Source organism: Panthera onca, chromosome X, assembly GCF_046562875.1.
Source record: "Panthera onca isolate mPanOnc1 chromosome X, mPanOnc1 haplotype 2, whole genome shotgun sequence".
Lineage (NCBI taxonomy): Eukaryota > Metazoa > Chordata > Mammalia > Carnivora > Felidae > Panthera > Panthera onca.
The window spans coordinates 66,981,872-66,995,384 of NC_138357.1; the positions used below are offsets into that span (position 1 = coordinate 66,981,872).

At 46.3% G+C, this 13,513-nt stretch overlaps 1 protein-coding gene across 1 annotated transcript; it reads right to left on the minus strand.

The window, feature by feature from the left end:
- Positions 1-379: 379 nt before the first annotated feature.
- Positions 380-11,118, minus strand: FGF16 (fibroblast growth factor 16). The gene is made up of 3 exons (XM_081793955.1): positions 8,843-11,118; positions 2,663-2,766; positions 380-1,326 (listed from the first exon to the last, which is right to left on the minus strand). Exons 1-3 carry the CDS (start codon positions 9,114-9,116, stop codon positions 1,081-1,083), a joined length of 624 nt encoding a protein of 207 aa, XP_081650081.1. The 5' UTR covers positions 9,117-11,118; the 3' UTR covers positions 380-1,080.
- Between the last annotated feature and the right edge of the window lie 2,395 nt (positions 11,119-13,513).

A 13,513-nucleotide genomic window follows, 5' to 3' on the forward strand; every position in this document is an offset into this window, starting at 1 on the left:
CCTTCAGGCATTGAGGCCTAACCAAATCCCAAAAGAGTGTTTATCTACACCTTGTCTTAAGCACAAATAGGAGCTTCTGTAAGAGCTATTGGTCCAGGCCTTCCTGAAGCTTTGATGCATCACTAAGTTTAAACTCATAGAACCTGAAAGGACTTCAGATAAGGCCCCTAAATAATGCTAGCATTGTTGGTGATAAGTCTTCTAGGCTAGGCAGCATAATGCTGACATCAGGAGATTCTAATAAGTTGGAGAGAAAGAAGGTAACCAACCTTCTAATCCCACTAAATGTATAACCAACCTTCTCATCCCACTAAATGTATAACTCAGTAGAATTAGACAATGGTTACAATATAAAATTTTATTGCCAATAAAAGCCTTTAATAACTCATTTATCCTGTTTCAGTAGGACCTTATTCTTTCTGATGAAAATCCAGTCATAGCATCTCTCATTAAAAATAAAATTATTTTGAAATAAATAAATATATAAAATAAATAGCATGTACATTTCATAAATAGTTTGTCCTTATGCACAGTATCCATGCTTACATTTTAATATCATTTTCTCACAATCTACCCCATCTCCCAGGTCCAATGGCAGGAAACCTGCATGTCGGGACAAATGATAAATCTCCATAGCCAGTGCAGGGATGACCTGCAACAGGGCCATAGCCCCAAGGATTTTAATGAGACTTTCCTAAAGCTCTGTATGTAGCATCTATGGCAGATTCCTTGGTCTTTCATTTACCCATTGTCAAAGTATTTGGGTGGATTGTGGGGCAAGATACCCCTGGCCCTTGGCAGGGGCCCCCATTCTTTCTCGTGCCACCTCGGGGGAAAGAACATGAGTAAAGAAATAAGTATATACAAGATTTTCTGTAGCCCACCCATCCTCCCACATCCCTCTCCCAAATAACCCAACTTTGATATACACTTTGAACAAGGGAACAGCTGGGTTGAGTTGAACATTAAGTGCTTCTCTGTTATCTAAATTTATAGGAAAGAAGACTGAAAAGCTATGAGTATAGTGCTTGCAGAGACAACTGTGGCCCTAGGGGTCACAGAGGTCACACTAGGGGTCCATTACCTATAGCGGAAGAGGTCTCTGGACATGGAAGGCAACTTAGAAGGATCTATTGGCCTGGGCAAAAAGTGAGTGAATTTCTGGTGTCGTTTAGTCCTGTATCCCTCCCGGGGTGAGCCGTCTTTATTCAAGGCCACATAATACTGTCTCTCCGAGTCCAAGTGTTTGTACAAGGTTGAAGCATAGGTGTTGTACCAGTTTTCTTCAAACTGTTCCCGGAAAACACATTCACGTGTGAGTTTTTTCTGTGAGGGTGAGAAAATAAAGCAGAGCCTATTATATGATTCTTTCTCCCGTCCCGGCTTGCTGAAATATCAATAGCATATTGACATTAGAAAATTTCAGTCCTATCTCCCAGTATTCCTGAGGCATCTTCTTTCCAAATAGCACAAAACAGTCCTGTCCTTATTGCCTTCATCTTCTTTCATGAACCACACTGAAATGTTTAAGGAGAGATCTTTCCTAAAGGCAGGAGACCAAAGGAGTTGGTCTCACTGGGCTCTTTGAGCCTGAGAATTTCTGCTATGGTCTTCCAATGCTCTTCTGGCACCCTAATTTTCTACCTACTTAGGGCAAATAATGTCAAATCCATTGATATTACAGACAACCATGTCAACTAGCAGGCAAAGGCCTTGGATCTATATAAAGCTCCACGAGAGGAGAGTTGTGATCTCTCCTAATGAAGGGCCTCAGGGCTGTCAGTTGAAAAGCTCAGAAAAGATCTCCTTGAAAAGTTCCTCCAATCTGGCTACTTCAAGCTAGCAGCTCCTGAGGCAGGTCTCTTGCCTCTGCCCCTTCTCACACTTGATCCAGCTGGCATACTACTTGCTGTGGTTGCCGATACCAAGTGCTGGGGACAGGCCTATCTCTTAGGTGTCAGGGAAAAATGTGCTCTGATTTCATGGGGTGTAGGCAGCCAGAAAGTGTGCTATGTGGCTCAAAAGCCAAACCCTGAAAGGGTTAAGGTCAGCAAAGTCACTCACCATTCCCCAGCTCTGGGCTAGCTTCCAGAATGGAGAACATGTACTGCAGCCAACCCAGTCCTAGCTGGGGACTTAAGCCTGTCACCAGACTCTGGAACCCTCACTTTTCATTTGTTTGTTTCATTTGGCCTATGGAATTAAGCTGAAGCAGTTTGGAAATCAGGGACTGTGTTTTTAATCTCAGAATCTCAATCTGAAGGGCAGCTCTTCCACTGCCTATTTTTGTGCCAGCTAGTCTGCTACTCCTCTAGGCACCCATTAAAATTCAGAGGTGCTCCTCAGGGGAGTAAATGGCCCAAACCCTTACCATCTATTGACAAACCAGCACAGCTTACTATTATCATCAGACTATCTGGCTGTCTAATGGAAAAGGTGAAAGCAAATGTACCACAGAAAAGCTTAAGTTTTGATGGGAACTGAATGAGTGAAAGTGTTATATAGCAAGCTCCCAGGCATCCAAGAAGCAACTAGAAGACACTAATCCTTCACAGTTGACAGAAGTATTTCAAGTGCTAGATAAATGTTTTTATACGTTTGCCTTACATAGTCCAAACACTGGTGGTAATAGCCTCTGATGAAAAGAAAACCTTAAACTTACCGACCCATATAGTTCTCCTCGCTCGTTCATTCCTAAGTATAGGCCAGAATCCACTCCCCGGATGCTGATCAACCCCACAGCCAGGCTGATAAACTCTAGGATTCCTAGAGCAAAAAAGTGAATGCCATTTCCATTACTGACATCAAGCCAAGAGGAAGCTATTCAGGTGACATGAGCTACCAGTCATCTATACCCAACTCCCTATGACACCATCTTGTGCAGCAACAATGGAAACTCAGAAAAGATACTGAGTCTCTCTAGGCCTCAGTTTTTCCATCTGTAAGGTGGGTGGAACAACCTCTTACTCAACACTCTTAGGCATATTATGAAGAAGAGACCATGTGAAGGCTTTGGCTACAAAAGCTTCATAATTACAAGGTACTATTGCTGTTAAATACCAACAGTTCAAGAAATGGGAGGGTACTTTATTAATGGAAGAATGTGGCTAGATTTCTGTATGTTTCCAAAGTCACTTCCCTCCTCCCTAGAGCACACAGCATTATCTTGTTGTCCTCTAGGCTGAATTCATTTTGCACCCTCTTAGCTCCCATGTCCTTAAAGCCACATGAGGCTGTCAACTGCCGGTACTTGACTCTAACAAAGGCCACACAGGCCACTCACTAAGTCTGTTCTTCTTACCTATGGCAGAAGGCAAAATATGGCCTGGTGAGAGCCTTCTCCTATAAAATGCTCTTAGCCAGGGCAGCCCCAGGCTGATAAGCCTGTCATTTTATCCTTCTCTCTTTAGAATTTTAACTTTACCCATGGCCAAGAGTTGGCAGGTAGTACTGGACTTAATACTGATTTGAGATGTTGCAACTTTAAGGGGAAAGTTTGGAAGACATTCAGAAACATCCCTCTAGCTGACAAGGTTAGAGGTGAGGATTTGAAAATGTTTTCATTTACTCAGCAGCAGTAGGAAGAAAAAAGAAATCAACTTCTAAGAGGGAAAATGGACCCAGAACTGAAATCCTGGTGATGCTGAAGTCTTTACAATTTTGTCCTAAGGTAGCACAATCTGTTGTTCCATGGATACAAACACAATGGTCAAGTAGATTCCTCTTTTATGTTTCTGTCTCTAACCATGTTTTTCAAAGTACAGACCAAAACTTTATATGATTGACTCGCAGAGGCATCCAAAGGTATGAAATGAGCTCATATCTGGCTGTTTTTCTTATCCAAAAATGCAATTCTTAAGGGTAACAATATTCTATGTAATCTACATAGGGAGTATGATTTGTAAATCAGATTCAAGACTCCAGTGGGAAGTCTCTTGAAAAGCCCCAGTGGTTTGGACTGCCAGATAGGTGTGCAGCTGTTGCAGCTTTAGGGCACATGTTTCCATGGCCCACTTGGATCTATTTGAAGAATGCAAAAGGTTCTGCTGCCATTGTATAGAACACTCAGAGTGTAGGCTTTGGCCACCAAAATAGAGAGAGAGAGAGGGAGGGAGGAGAGAGAATCTTAAGCAGGCTCCACACTCAGCATGGAGCCTGACATGGGGCTCCAACCCACAACCCTGGGATCATGACCTGGGCCAAAATCAAGAGTCAGATGCTCAACCAACTGAGCCACCCAGGTGCCCTAACATTGAAATCCTTTACATTTTATTGTCAATCAGGTTGTTACTAACACTTATAAGCACAAGAAAGGAGTTTTGGGAAAACACATTGACACAAGATGGCAGGAGGAGAAGGGCAAATAGCTGGTGTCAAGTGGGTGTTAAGGAGGAAGTGATTTAATGGATCAAAACCTTTAGCTGCATTGCACAAGTGTCTGATTTTGGTTCTGCCTTGTATAACGTTTTAATAAATGACTTGTAAGAGGACATAGGGAAACTGCTTACTCTACTTCCAAAAGATGTACAGCTGAGAAGGTGACACAATCAAAATCTGAAGAGATTTCAAGAGGATGGAAAAATGTACTGACTCCACAAAATAAGCTTTAATTAGAATAAATGTAAAGTCCTGCACTTTGGTCCCCAAACTGATTACTCAAGATGTTTTGTGTTTGGGGTTTTGTTGGGGGATGGTGAGCCACAAGTGCAGACAGTTGAATTAATCACACTCCTTGCTTTATTGCCTGTTATCATAATTGGTCTGGACCAGGGCTTTTTATTTATCTATTTCTTTTTATTTCCATACTCTGCTTCCACCCCCCTCTGTACTTCAGGCAATCATGTATATTTTATTGAAAAAATGTTATATTCTTTTGTGTTTCTATGCATTTTCATTAAATACAAGTCAGTCCACCATTGGAATGGGGAGATGTGGCTTAGCAAAACATACACAACAATGGTTAAGGGATTTGGACAAGATAAGATCAGTATGCGTGATTCATGATAATGTAAAACTAATATGCATTAGTTCATAATAATGTAAAAAGCTAATGTAAAACTAGTCATGTAAAAATTAAAATTTATCAAAAAGCTAATGTGAAAAAAAAGCTAGTGTGATCTAAGTTTGCACTGATAGAGGTCTAGTAATGGCATAAGGGAGGAGACAGCCCCCTCTCTGTTCTGCCTTAGACCACACTGAGTGTACTGTTTTTAGTTCTACTGTGTTTACAGAGGTCTATGGAAAAACAGGAGTGTGTTCAAAGGAGAATGGCCAGTATGGCAAGGAAAAAAGAAACCAGGTCATGATTCAGTTCTGTGTGCTAAACTTTGAGTGATACCAACCTGCTGGAGGCTTCAGTTATTTGCTTTGCTTAGACAGATTACTTCTGAGCTTCAAGTCTTAGTTCCCTCATTCTCTAAGTATCTCATGTTTCTGATCACCCTGAGCTCACTAAGTAGCAGAGGGCAACTTGTGATCTCACTGTCCAAGACCTGGTCTGAGAACAAATCATGAAACCCAAGAGGTGTGGCCATTTGAGTCACCACAGTTTTTCTCCAACTCTCTGTTAACCCTGATGCCAAAGGACAGATCATACAGGAAGTCACTTGGGTTGTGTCCAGTAACAGGGGTCTCCAACAGCTGGAATCATCCCTGCCCAGCTGTCTTTGGGCATCATTTTCATTGCCAATTTTCCTATTAGCTGGATTCAAACTGTGGGAACCCAGTAGCACATGATGATGGAACAGATATTCCTAAACCTCCTGAATCTCAGCCAGCATGAAGGGAGAGAGAAAACAAGCCATTTTCACATTTTCTCAGTTACAGTTGGAGAGGGCAGTTAACAGCAAAGTGTTGAGGCAAAGTGTTAAGTAGGCTATGTTTTTCCTCAGCACTCTCACCCCCTTCAAGGTCCAGGACCTCCCTCTACTCTGCCTCATCTTGACCTGTCCATCTCAGCCTCTGGCCTTTGCTTGACAATTTACAGGCTCTTCTTACATCTTTCCCCCCATGGCCTCAGTTAAAACAGATCTGCCCTGAGGTCCACTGCTTCAGAACCTAGCTAGATGGTTGGCTAACATGTCATTGAATCTGGTTACATGACTTGCCTGGCTCCCTCAGCCATCCTTTCAGACCTTCAGGGCCAAGACAGTGCTGCTTTGGCATCTTGACAAATAAGAACCAGATTGCTCAAAAACTGAACCAGCTGCATTAGCCTGCTTCGTCACACCTGGTGTGAGGCCTCTCCTCCAGTCTATCTCCCAAGTTCTGCCAGTCCACAGGTGCCCCTCAGGAATGTCAGTATCCCTGTGAACCTCATGAATGCCACCAGCCAAGTGGAGATTGAAATACTCCTGACTACTGATTGCAGAATGGAGTGGGGGAGGGGGGAGGATAGGCTATGCCAACAGGTTATTATTTGGAGTCGTGGCTGCTCTTGGGCTCAGCCTGACTCATTCTGAACACATGGATTCCAGGGTAATCCTTGGGGGCCCTGCTCTCAAATTACAACAAATAGCTATTTACTTTACATGGCCTTTGGAGACTACCTCCTCCCCCCAAGCAGAAATCTATAATATTTTATATCTTAAGTCTGGCCTACTTTACCCTGCTGGAATGTTGACTGCCAAAGCACTTATGGAATGTTAAAGTTTCGATTTATTGAATACCCTGGCTGATTAACTCAAATGTGGAGGGAGGAGACTTAGCAAACTCAAACGCCACCTCTTTCTTTGCCAAAAGCTAAACCAAGAAAGAATAAATGTGTGTTTGAAAGTTGGCAGCGGAGGTTACAAAGAGACAGCTTTGACTAGTTATCATTTCCTTTACAGGAAATACATGGAACTGCCAGGAAGCCAGGGAAGGAGGAAAGGGAAAAGGTGGTGCAGAGGTGGTCTCAGGCAGTGTTATTTTAAAAGGCAAAACCAAAAATGAAGCAGTCAGTTAAGCAGCAATGAAAACATCCCTTCCTCCTGCCAGTTTTATTTCCTTTGATTTCTCCTGAAACTTACCCTTAGCAGGCCTGAGAGATGAAAAGAAATCAAGATGTGTCCTTAGGGAGGTAATTAAAGACCACTTATCCTAAGAGCCTATTACTAATTTATGTTGACCTTGTAGGTTATTTGGCTCAGCTTAGGCACAAAGTCAGACAAACACTAGCTGCTGGAAGCCAAGGTCACAGTTTCTACACCTCTGCTGCCCCCCACCCTACATTTCTCCATCATTTCATGATTCCTCTTTTTATATATCAGGAATGGACTACCCCAATGTCTTTAGGCCATTTCTGGGAGACTTTGGGAGGTTCTGAGGCCAGGGTGGGAGTCCCATTCCTTCCGAAGAGGAACAAAAGGGAACTGCAAAGTCACAAGTGATGGAAGGGAAAGGAGCCAAGTTAATACTCCCTCTTCCCTGACTCCACCTTATCACCCTTTTGAGGACCTGCTGCAAGTTTATACAGGCACCTGCACCCCTCCATTACTCCCACCCCACACACAACCCACTGTACTCCAGCTCTGTGAGTGTTTTTTTTTTTTTTTTCCCAAGATGACATAGATCTCATTAGGGTTCCTGCTTGCTCTCAGCAAGGAAGATCAGCCCCAACCCTAAGTTGTTTGCTAGACTTGGCCTTGCCCAGAAACTAGCCTCTGTGCTTCCCCCCTCTCCTTTTACTGTTTACTCCAGATGCAACTCTAGCAAGGCAGGGGAAAAAGAAGATGGGGAGGTTTGGGGGGAACGGGGGAGGGTGGGATAAGCAAGGGAACAGGTATCATGCCTGAGGGTAGGCAAAGCCTCTTCCTACCGGCTTAGGGATAGAAGATGTCCTTGGACCATAGGGCCCATAGGGCATTGGGGGATGGGGTTACCGAGTAAAGGTAGCTGTCACAGTACCTGAATTATGGTTTAACAGAGAATAGGAAATTGAAAATAAAAATGGCCAAATTACTGAGAAATGAACACATTTGTTTCGAAACCTAATGATCTCCATCCCACATCAAGGTTTATACTAATTATGTTTTGTATGTCAGACAGGCTCTTTAAACAATCTGCCAAGTGTTGGGCAGAGAAAATCCTGGATGGAGGTTGTACATTTCCTGTCCTGGGCCCAGGCGACACCTGTTTCTGGGGCTGGGAGTGGGCCCAGGAGTGGGCCCCGGACCATTTCCTCCCGGTGAGGCAAGGAGTCCAGAGGTATATCTAGGCAATAGCTGACCTAGGGCTGTGCCCTACGCAGTGGACAGCAGGAGGATTTCCCAGTTTCTCCAACACCCAGCTCATGCCTTGCTACCGGGATTGGCCTCCACCCCAGGCAGAGCAAGCCAGAGGCAGACAGGTGCCACGGCTGCCGGCTGCCGATCCCCCTGTCAGCCAAAAGCCACTCCGGCACGGACCGCCCACCCACCACATCGATAGCCCACGAAGGCTTCTGCTCCAGACAACCTTGCTGCTCTCGAGGCTCGACCCCGCGCTACAGCCATGGTCCCTGGTCTCCTCAGCTGGTGCTTCTACCCTCCTCCAGCTCCACCTGCTTTCATCCTAAGCGCAGCGTCGTCAGAATGATCCCCTCGCTATGGGGGAGGGAAGAAGGGTGGAGTGGGGAAAAGAGAGGCCGCGCCTCAAGGCGCCCCCGCCTCCTCCCTGGAGCTTCTGAGGGTGCCAGGAGCCCTGACGCCAAGTTTGCACCATTCGATCCTGCCTGCCCCGCGTCCCTGGCGGTGTCCAGCCTCGACGGGCCCGGACGGCACAGGCTTGGGGGCGGCCCGCGGATCCCAAGCCGGAGCCCAGAGCCATCGGTTCACCAGAGAACCGTCCGCTCGCTTCCCGTCCCTCCCCGCCGCGTCCTCACCGAAACGGCTGTGGTCGTGGCGAGTGCCATGCACAGTGCCGTTGGGGAAGATCTCCAAGTGGAAGCCGGTGCGGCAGTACAGCTGGCGGCGCCGCAGGATCCCCTTCAGGTGGGCGAAGTCTGTGGGCGAGCCGCGCTGCAGCTTCCCCTCGATCTGGCCTAGGCGCTCGTTCAGGAAACCCGGGGAGTCAGCTAAGGGCACGTTCCCCAGAGACGAGGAGAAGCCGTGCAGGTCCCAGTCCAAGGAGGCGAAGACTCCCCCCACCTCCGCCATGGCTGGGTGCGCGGGGCCGAGCTGGGGCCGCGGGGCGCGAACTACCTCTCCCCTCAGCGAGCGCTGGCGACTCGGAGGCGCTCGTTCGCTCCCTCGCTCGCTCCGCGCTCTGCCTAGCTGCAGTGGACGTCTGTTCGCGTCCAAGGAACTTCTCAGCGGCGGGGCAACGAGCTCCTGACCTTTCTCTCAGTCAAAGTGGCGCTTCCCCTACGCATCCATCTCCCTAGGCCTCTCATAGCTGGCTTCGTCGAGCTATCAGATGCAAACGGCACTTTATATACATACCCACTCCCCTTACATTGACATATTGGATATTTAAATACAAGCCACACCTCACTGGCATCCCCTCGGAGATTGGTGTGTGGGTTTTTTCCCCCCTTGTATCCTTTTGGCTCTTTTGGAAGGGAGGGGGTGAGGGAGGAGAGAGCAAGCGAGCTTCACTCCCTCTTTTATTATGAAAAAAAAAATGGCAGGAAAAAGCTACACATTGCAGTGAGGCATAACTGTTTTTGGCAGGTTTTTCTGAAACTGCTGATGAAATAACGGAGCCCAGTGCGTGGAGGCTGTTGGCGCCCACGGCCACTCAGGCCTGTGGCGTGGAGGTCAGCTGAGCGTGGGCAGTTCCCACCTCCCACGCCTCCTCTGGCGTCTCGCCTTTGGAAAGAGGCTTGAGACCCGGGCTGGGGGTTCACGCGTTCCTGACCCCTTCTTGTTCCTGGCTGGTCAAAAACTGCAGAAGGGGCGCCTGGCCTGGGACAGGAGCTCCCTGGTTTCTTTGTTCTGTTGCCCATCCCCAGTCCCACTCCCCACCTGTAGGTCGGCGGGAGCCAAGGAAGTGAAAAACACGAAGGCGAGTGAAGTTGGGGATAGTAGCGGTCCCTGCGAGCACCAAGCCGGAGTCTTTAAGGGGTCTGGGAGGAGCGGGAAACCTCACGGAGGAAAGAAGACATTTTTTTTTTTTTTTTTAAAGGGACGTTTACAGCTTAGGAAAAGTAGGAGGGAGTAAGAAATAGAAAGTGATCTTTTTGAAAAATGATCTGCACTGGCTTTCTGGGCGCTCTTTTACAAGGCTCCCGAGAGCAAACCCGATGAGAAGCCATTGGAAGCCTGGTGGGGGCTTCCCCCTACCTCTTTTCTTGTTGGAAACAGGTGTTTCCTTGCTCTGCGCCGTGCCCTGCTTGGAGATACTCTATCAGGAAGAGCGATGGTTGGAGCAGGAACTGGCGGCAGTTCGGGGCAACTGGCAGCATCGGGAAGACCTGGGGAGCAGGTGCCCAGCCTGTCCAGCGTCCCCGCGCCCCTGCCCCACACCTGAACCCTGGGACCCCTCTCTGGCCCTGGCGCTCGGCGTTCTGTTCGACTATTAAACTGCATTGTTGCTTGCAGTTTGCACCCTTAGCGGGCTCTGGCTGCCTTCCCAGTCTCCCGCAGGGGACTTCCACTGCACCTCCGCCTTTGCAGCGCCTCCTCCTGGAGAACCCGTGTCTCATGACCAGTTCGAACTCTGGCTGTCCCTGAGAGAAAACCGATTCCGTTCAATTCAGTTAGTGAAATTTGATTCCTGATCCTGGGCTCCCACGTGCACCTCATATTCACTGTCTGGAACTGTAGCAGTTCTTGGTTTGGAACATCGTGGCTTGGTTCTGGTGTGCCCCCTTAGCTCAGACAGAACCTCCTGAGCCAAGCACAAGGTATGGCACATAGTAGGTGCTCAGAAATTATCTTATGTGCTCCCAGTAGTAAGGCGCACAGATGAAAACGATCTTCCTGTTGTAGGGGACACAGAAATGCAAAAGATGGTGTCCCTATTGGAGTATTTATGGGTGAAATGACAGGCTATCTGGGATTTTCTTTAATCCAGAGTGAGAAGGCAGAAGGAGTGGAGGCATAGATGCAATAATTGTTGAAGCTGGGTGATGGGTACATGGGTGTTCATTATAAATTTCCTCTACTTTATATATAAACACACACATGAAATATTTCATAATAAAAATATCTTTAAAGGGAGACTGACATAAAACAAAGAAATCATTCCTTCCTTCTTCATTCTTTCCTTTGAAGAGTTTGTGGATTTAGTAAGAAGGTAGGGTGGAGGGGCAGAGGTTAAGACAAGTATATAAATGACTAGAATACAAAGTAGTGTAAGGTACAGTGCTGTATGAATTCAGGAAGCAGAAAGAAGACTGATCTTGGGGATTTAGGACTGGATTCTGGGCCAAAGTGTGGCCTTCATAATTGATGGGCCCTGAAAGGAAGATGGGAAGGATTTTGCAAATTCAGATGGACCACTTCCAAGAAGGGGAAAGGAGTAACAAAGCAAGTGGGACAATTTAAATGACAAAGACTAATTCTTGGGAGCTTTAGTGAATGTCACATGAAACAATATAGGTGAAACTGCTTTGTGCAGTATGTGATTGTAAAGGATTTAGATGTCTCCATGATGATATAAATCACACATTGACAGTGGTGAAAGGCCATTTCCTCAACAATCACTTCAGGGAATTTCTGCATTTGTTGTCCCCCCAAATTCCCAAAGTCACCAACCACAGTTGCAGATCTGGAGTCCTACCTGATGGAAGATCAGGGATATAGGCATTCTATTGCCCTTCTGGGGCTTTTCTGAGATTAAGCTGACTGATGATTCTATTTTAAATGTTTCCATGAAGAGACCTGACTGACAGCACTTTTATGAAAGTTATTTAATTTTCACAACCTTGTGGAGTAGGAGGTGTCAAATCCCCATTTTAGAGGTGAGGTTAGGTGACTAGCACAGAATCATATAGCTAATAAGCAAAATCATAATTTGATTTCAGATCCACTGGGGACAAATTACTCTCAATTTATGGGCCTTGGGATTATGCAAAGATCAGTGTATTGAGGACAGTGAGATTTCAGAATATTTTGGTTTATAGAAAATCCTCAAGAGGACACAACCTCTGGCCAGGGTTGTGCTGGATATGTGAGATAAAAGGAAAATGTACATAAGAAAAGAAGAAACCCTCACTGGGTTCAGGACAACACTTTTATTTATTTTTATTTATTATTATTATTATTTTTTAAATGTTTATTTATTTTTGAGACAGAGGGAGACAGAGTGCAAGTGGGTGAGGGGCAGAGAGAGAGGGAGACACAGAATCTGAAACAGGCTCCAGGCTCTGAGCTGTCAGCACAGAGCCCGATGCGGGGCTTGAACCCATGAACCATGAGATCATGACTGTTAGGATGTCCCTGGAACCATGGTGGAGGGGACAGCCATCTTGCCAGTGCAACCCAACGGAAAGCCCCAAGCAGCGCACCAGAACGAATTGAAGGTCAACCAATCACCAAGCGACAGCATGACCTGGCGCAAAAAAGGCCCACCCAGACCTAAACCCTGAACCGCTGCAGCTTAAAAACCCCACCCCACCACACCAGGGTGCGACTTCCCTGACTCCTCTCTCTCTCTCTCCCTGAGTCACGGAACCTCACCCGAGACCTTAGTTCCCAATAAAGCCTTTGACTGCTAAAATTTTTTAGCTTCTGACTCTTATCTTTACCCTGCCCTACGCCTGACCTTAACAATGACCTGAGCCAAAGTCGGACGCTCAACCAACAGAGCCATCTAGGCGCCCCAGGACAACACCTTTAAAGTGAGGTTAACTTCACAGTGGTATTGTGAGGATGAAATCACTGATGGAAAGTGTCCAGCATCCTGTCTGGCACATAGAAGACACTCAACACACCTGAGATTCCATCCTCCTTTTCTGATATCTCATAAGGTTGATATGAAAAATAAAACAGCCTATGTGAAAAGGACATAGAAAAAGAAAACTCTTTAAGAAAAAAGAGCATTCTCACTCAGGCTATAAGTGACCAGACGCTGGGGGGCAGCCTGCTGGGATCTGTTCCTCAAGGAAGGAGATGGTGATGTTAATAATGCTAGTACTCACCTCCCACCTACCCCCACCCCCCAATCCCCCCCCACACACCCAGAAGGTAGGAAAAGGTGTCTGGAATTGTTGCTCAGCCCAGTTCTTAATTTTCCCTGCAGCTTATAAATGTTTTCTCCTTTCTAATTTATTTTCCCTGAGAAGGGACATGGGGAGGTGTATTGCCAGGCAAATCCTGCAGAGAGCATAGTTAATAACATCAATTGCTCCTATTTACCGAGTACTTACCTTGGGTTACGCATTGCCCTGGGTGCTTTACATGCATTATCTCCCTAAGCTTTATCACAACTCTAAGAAATAGTTTTATTTCCATTTTACAGCTGAGGAAGCAGAGGCCCAAAGATATTCAATAATTAGTGCCAGAGGTTGGACTTAAACTGTTGATTTTAAGTTAGGACATAACCCTAACATTACACTGCCTCAATCTATTTACTTCAAAAAGAATTTAGGGGTGCCCAGGTGGCTCAG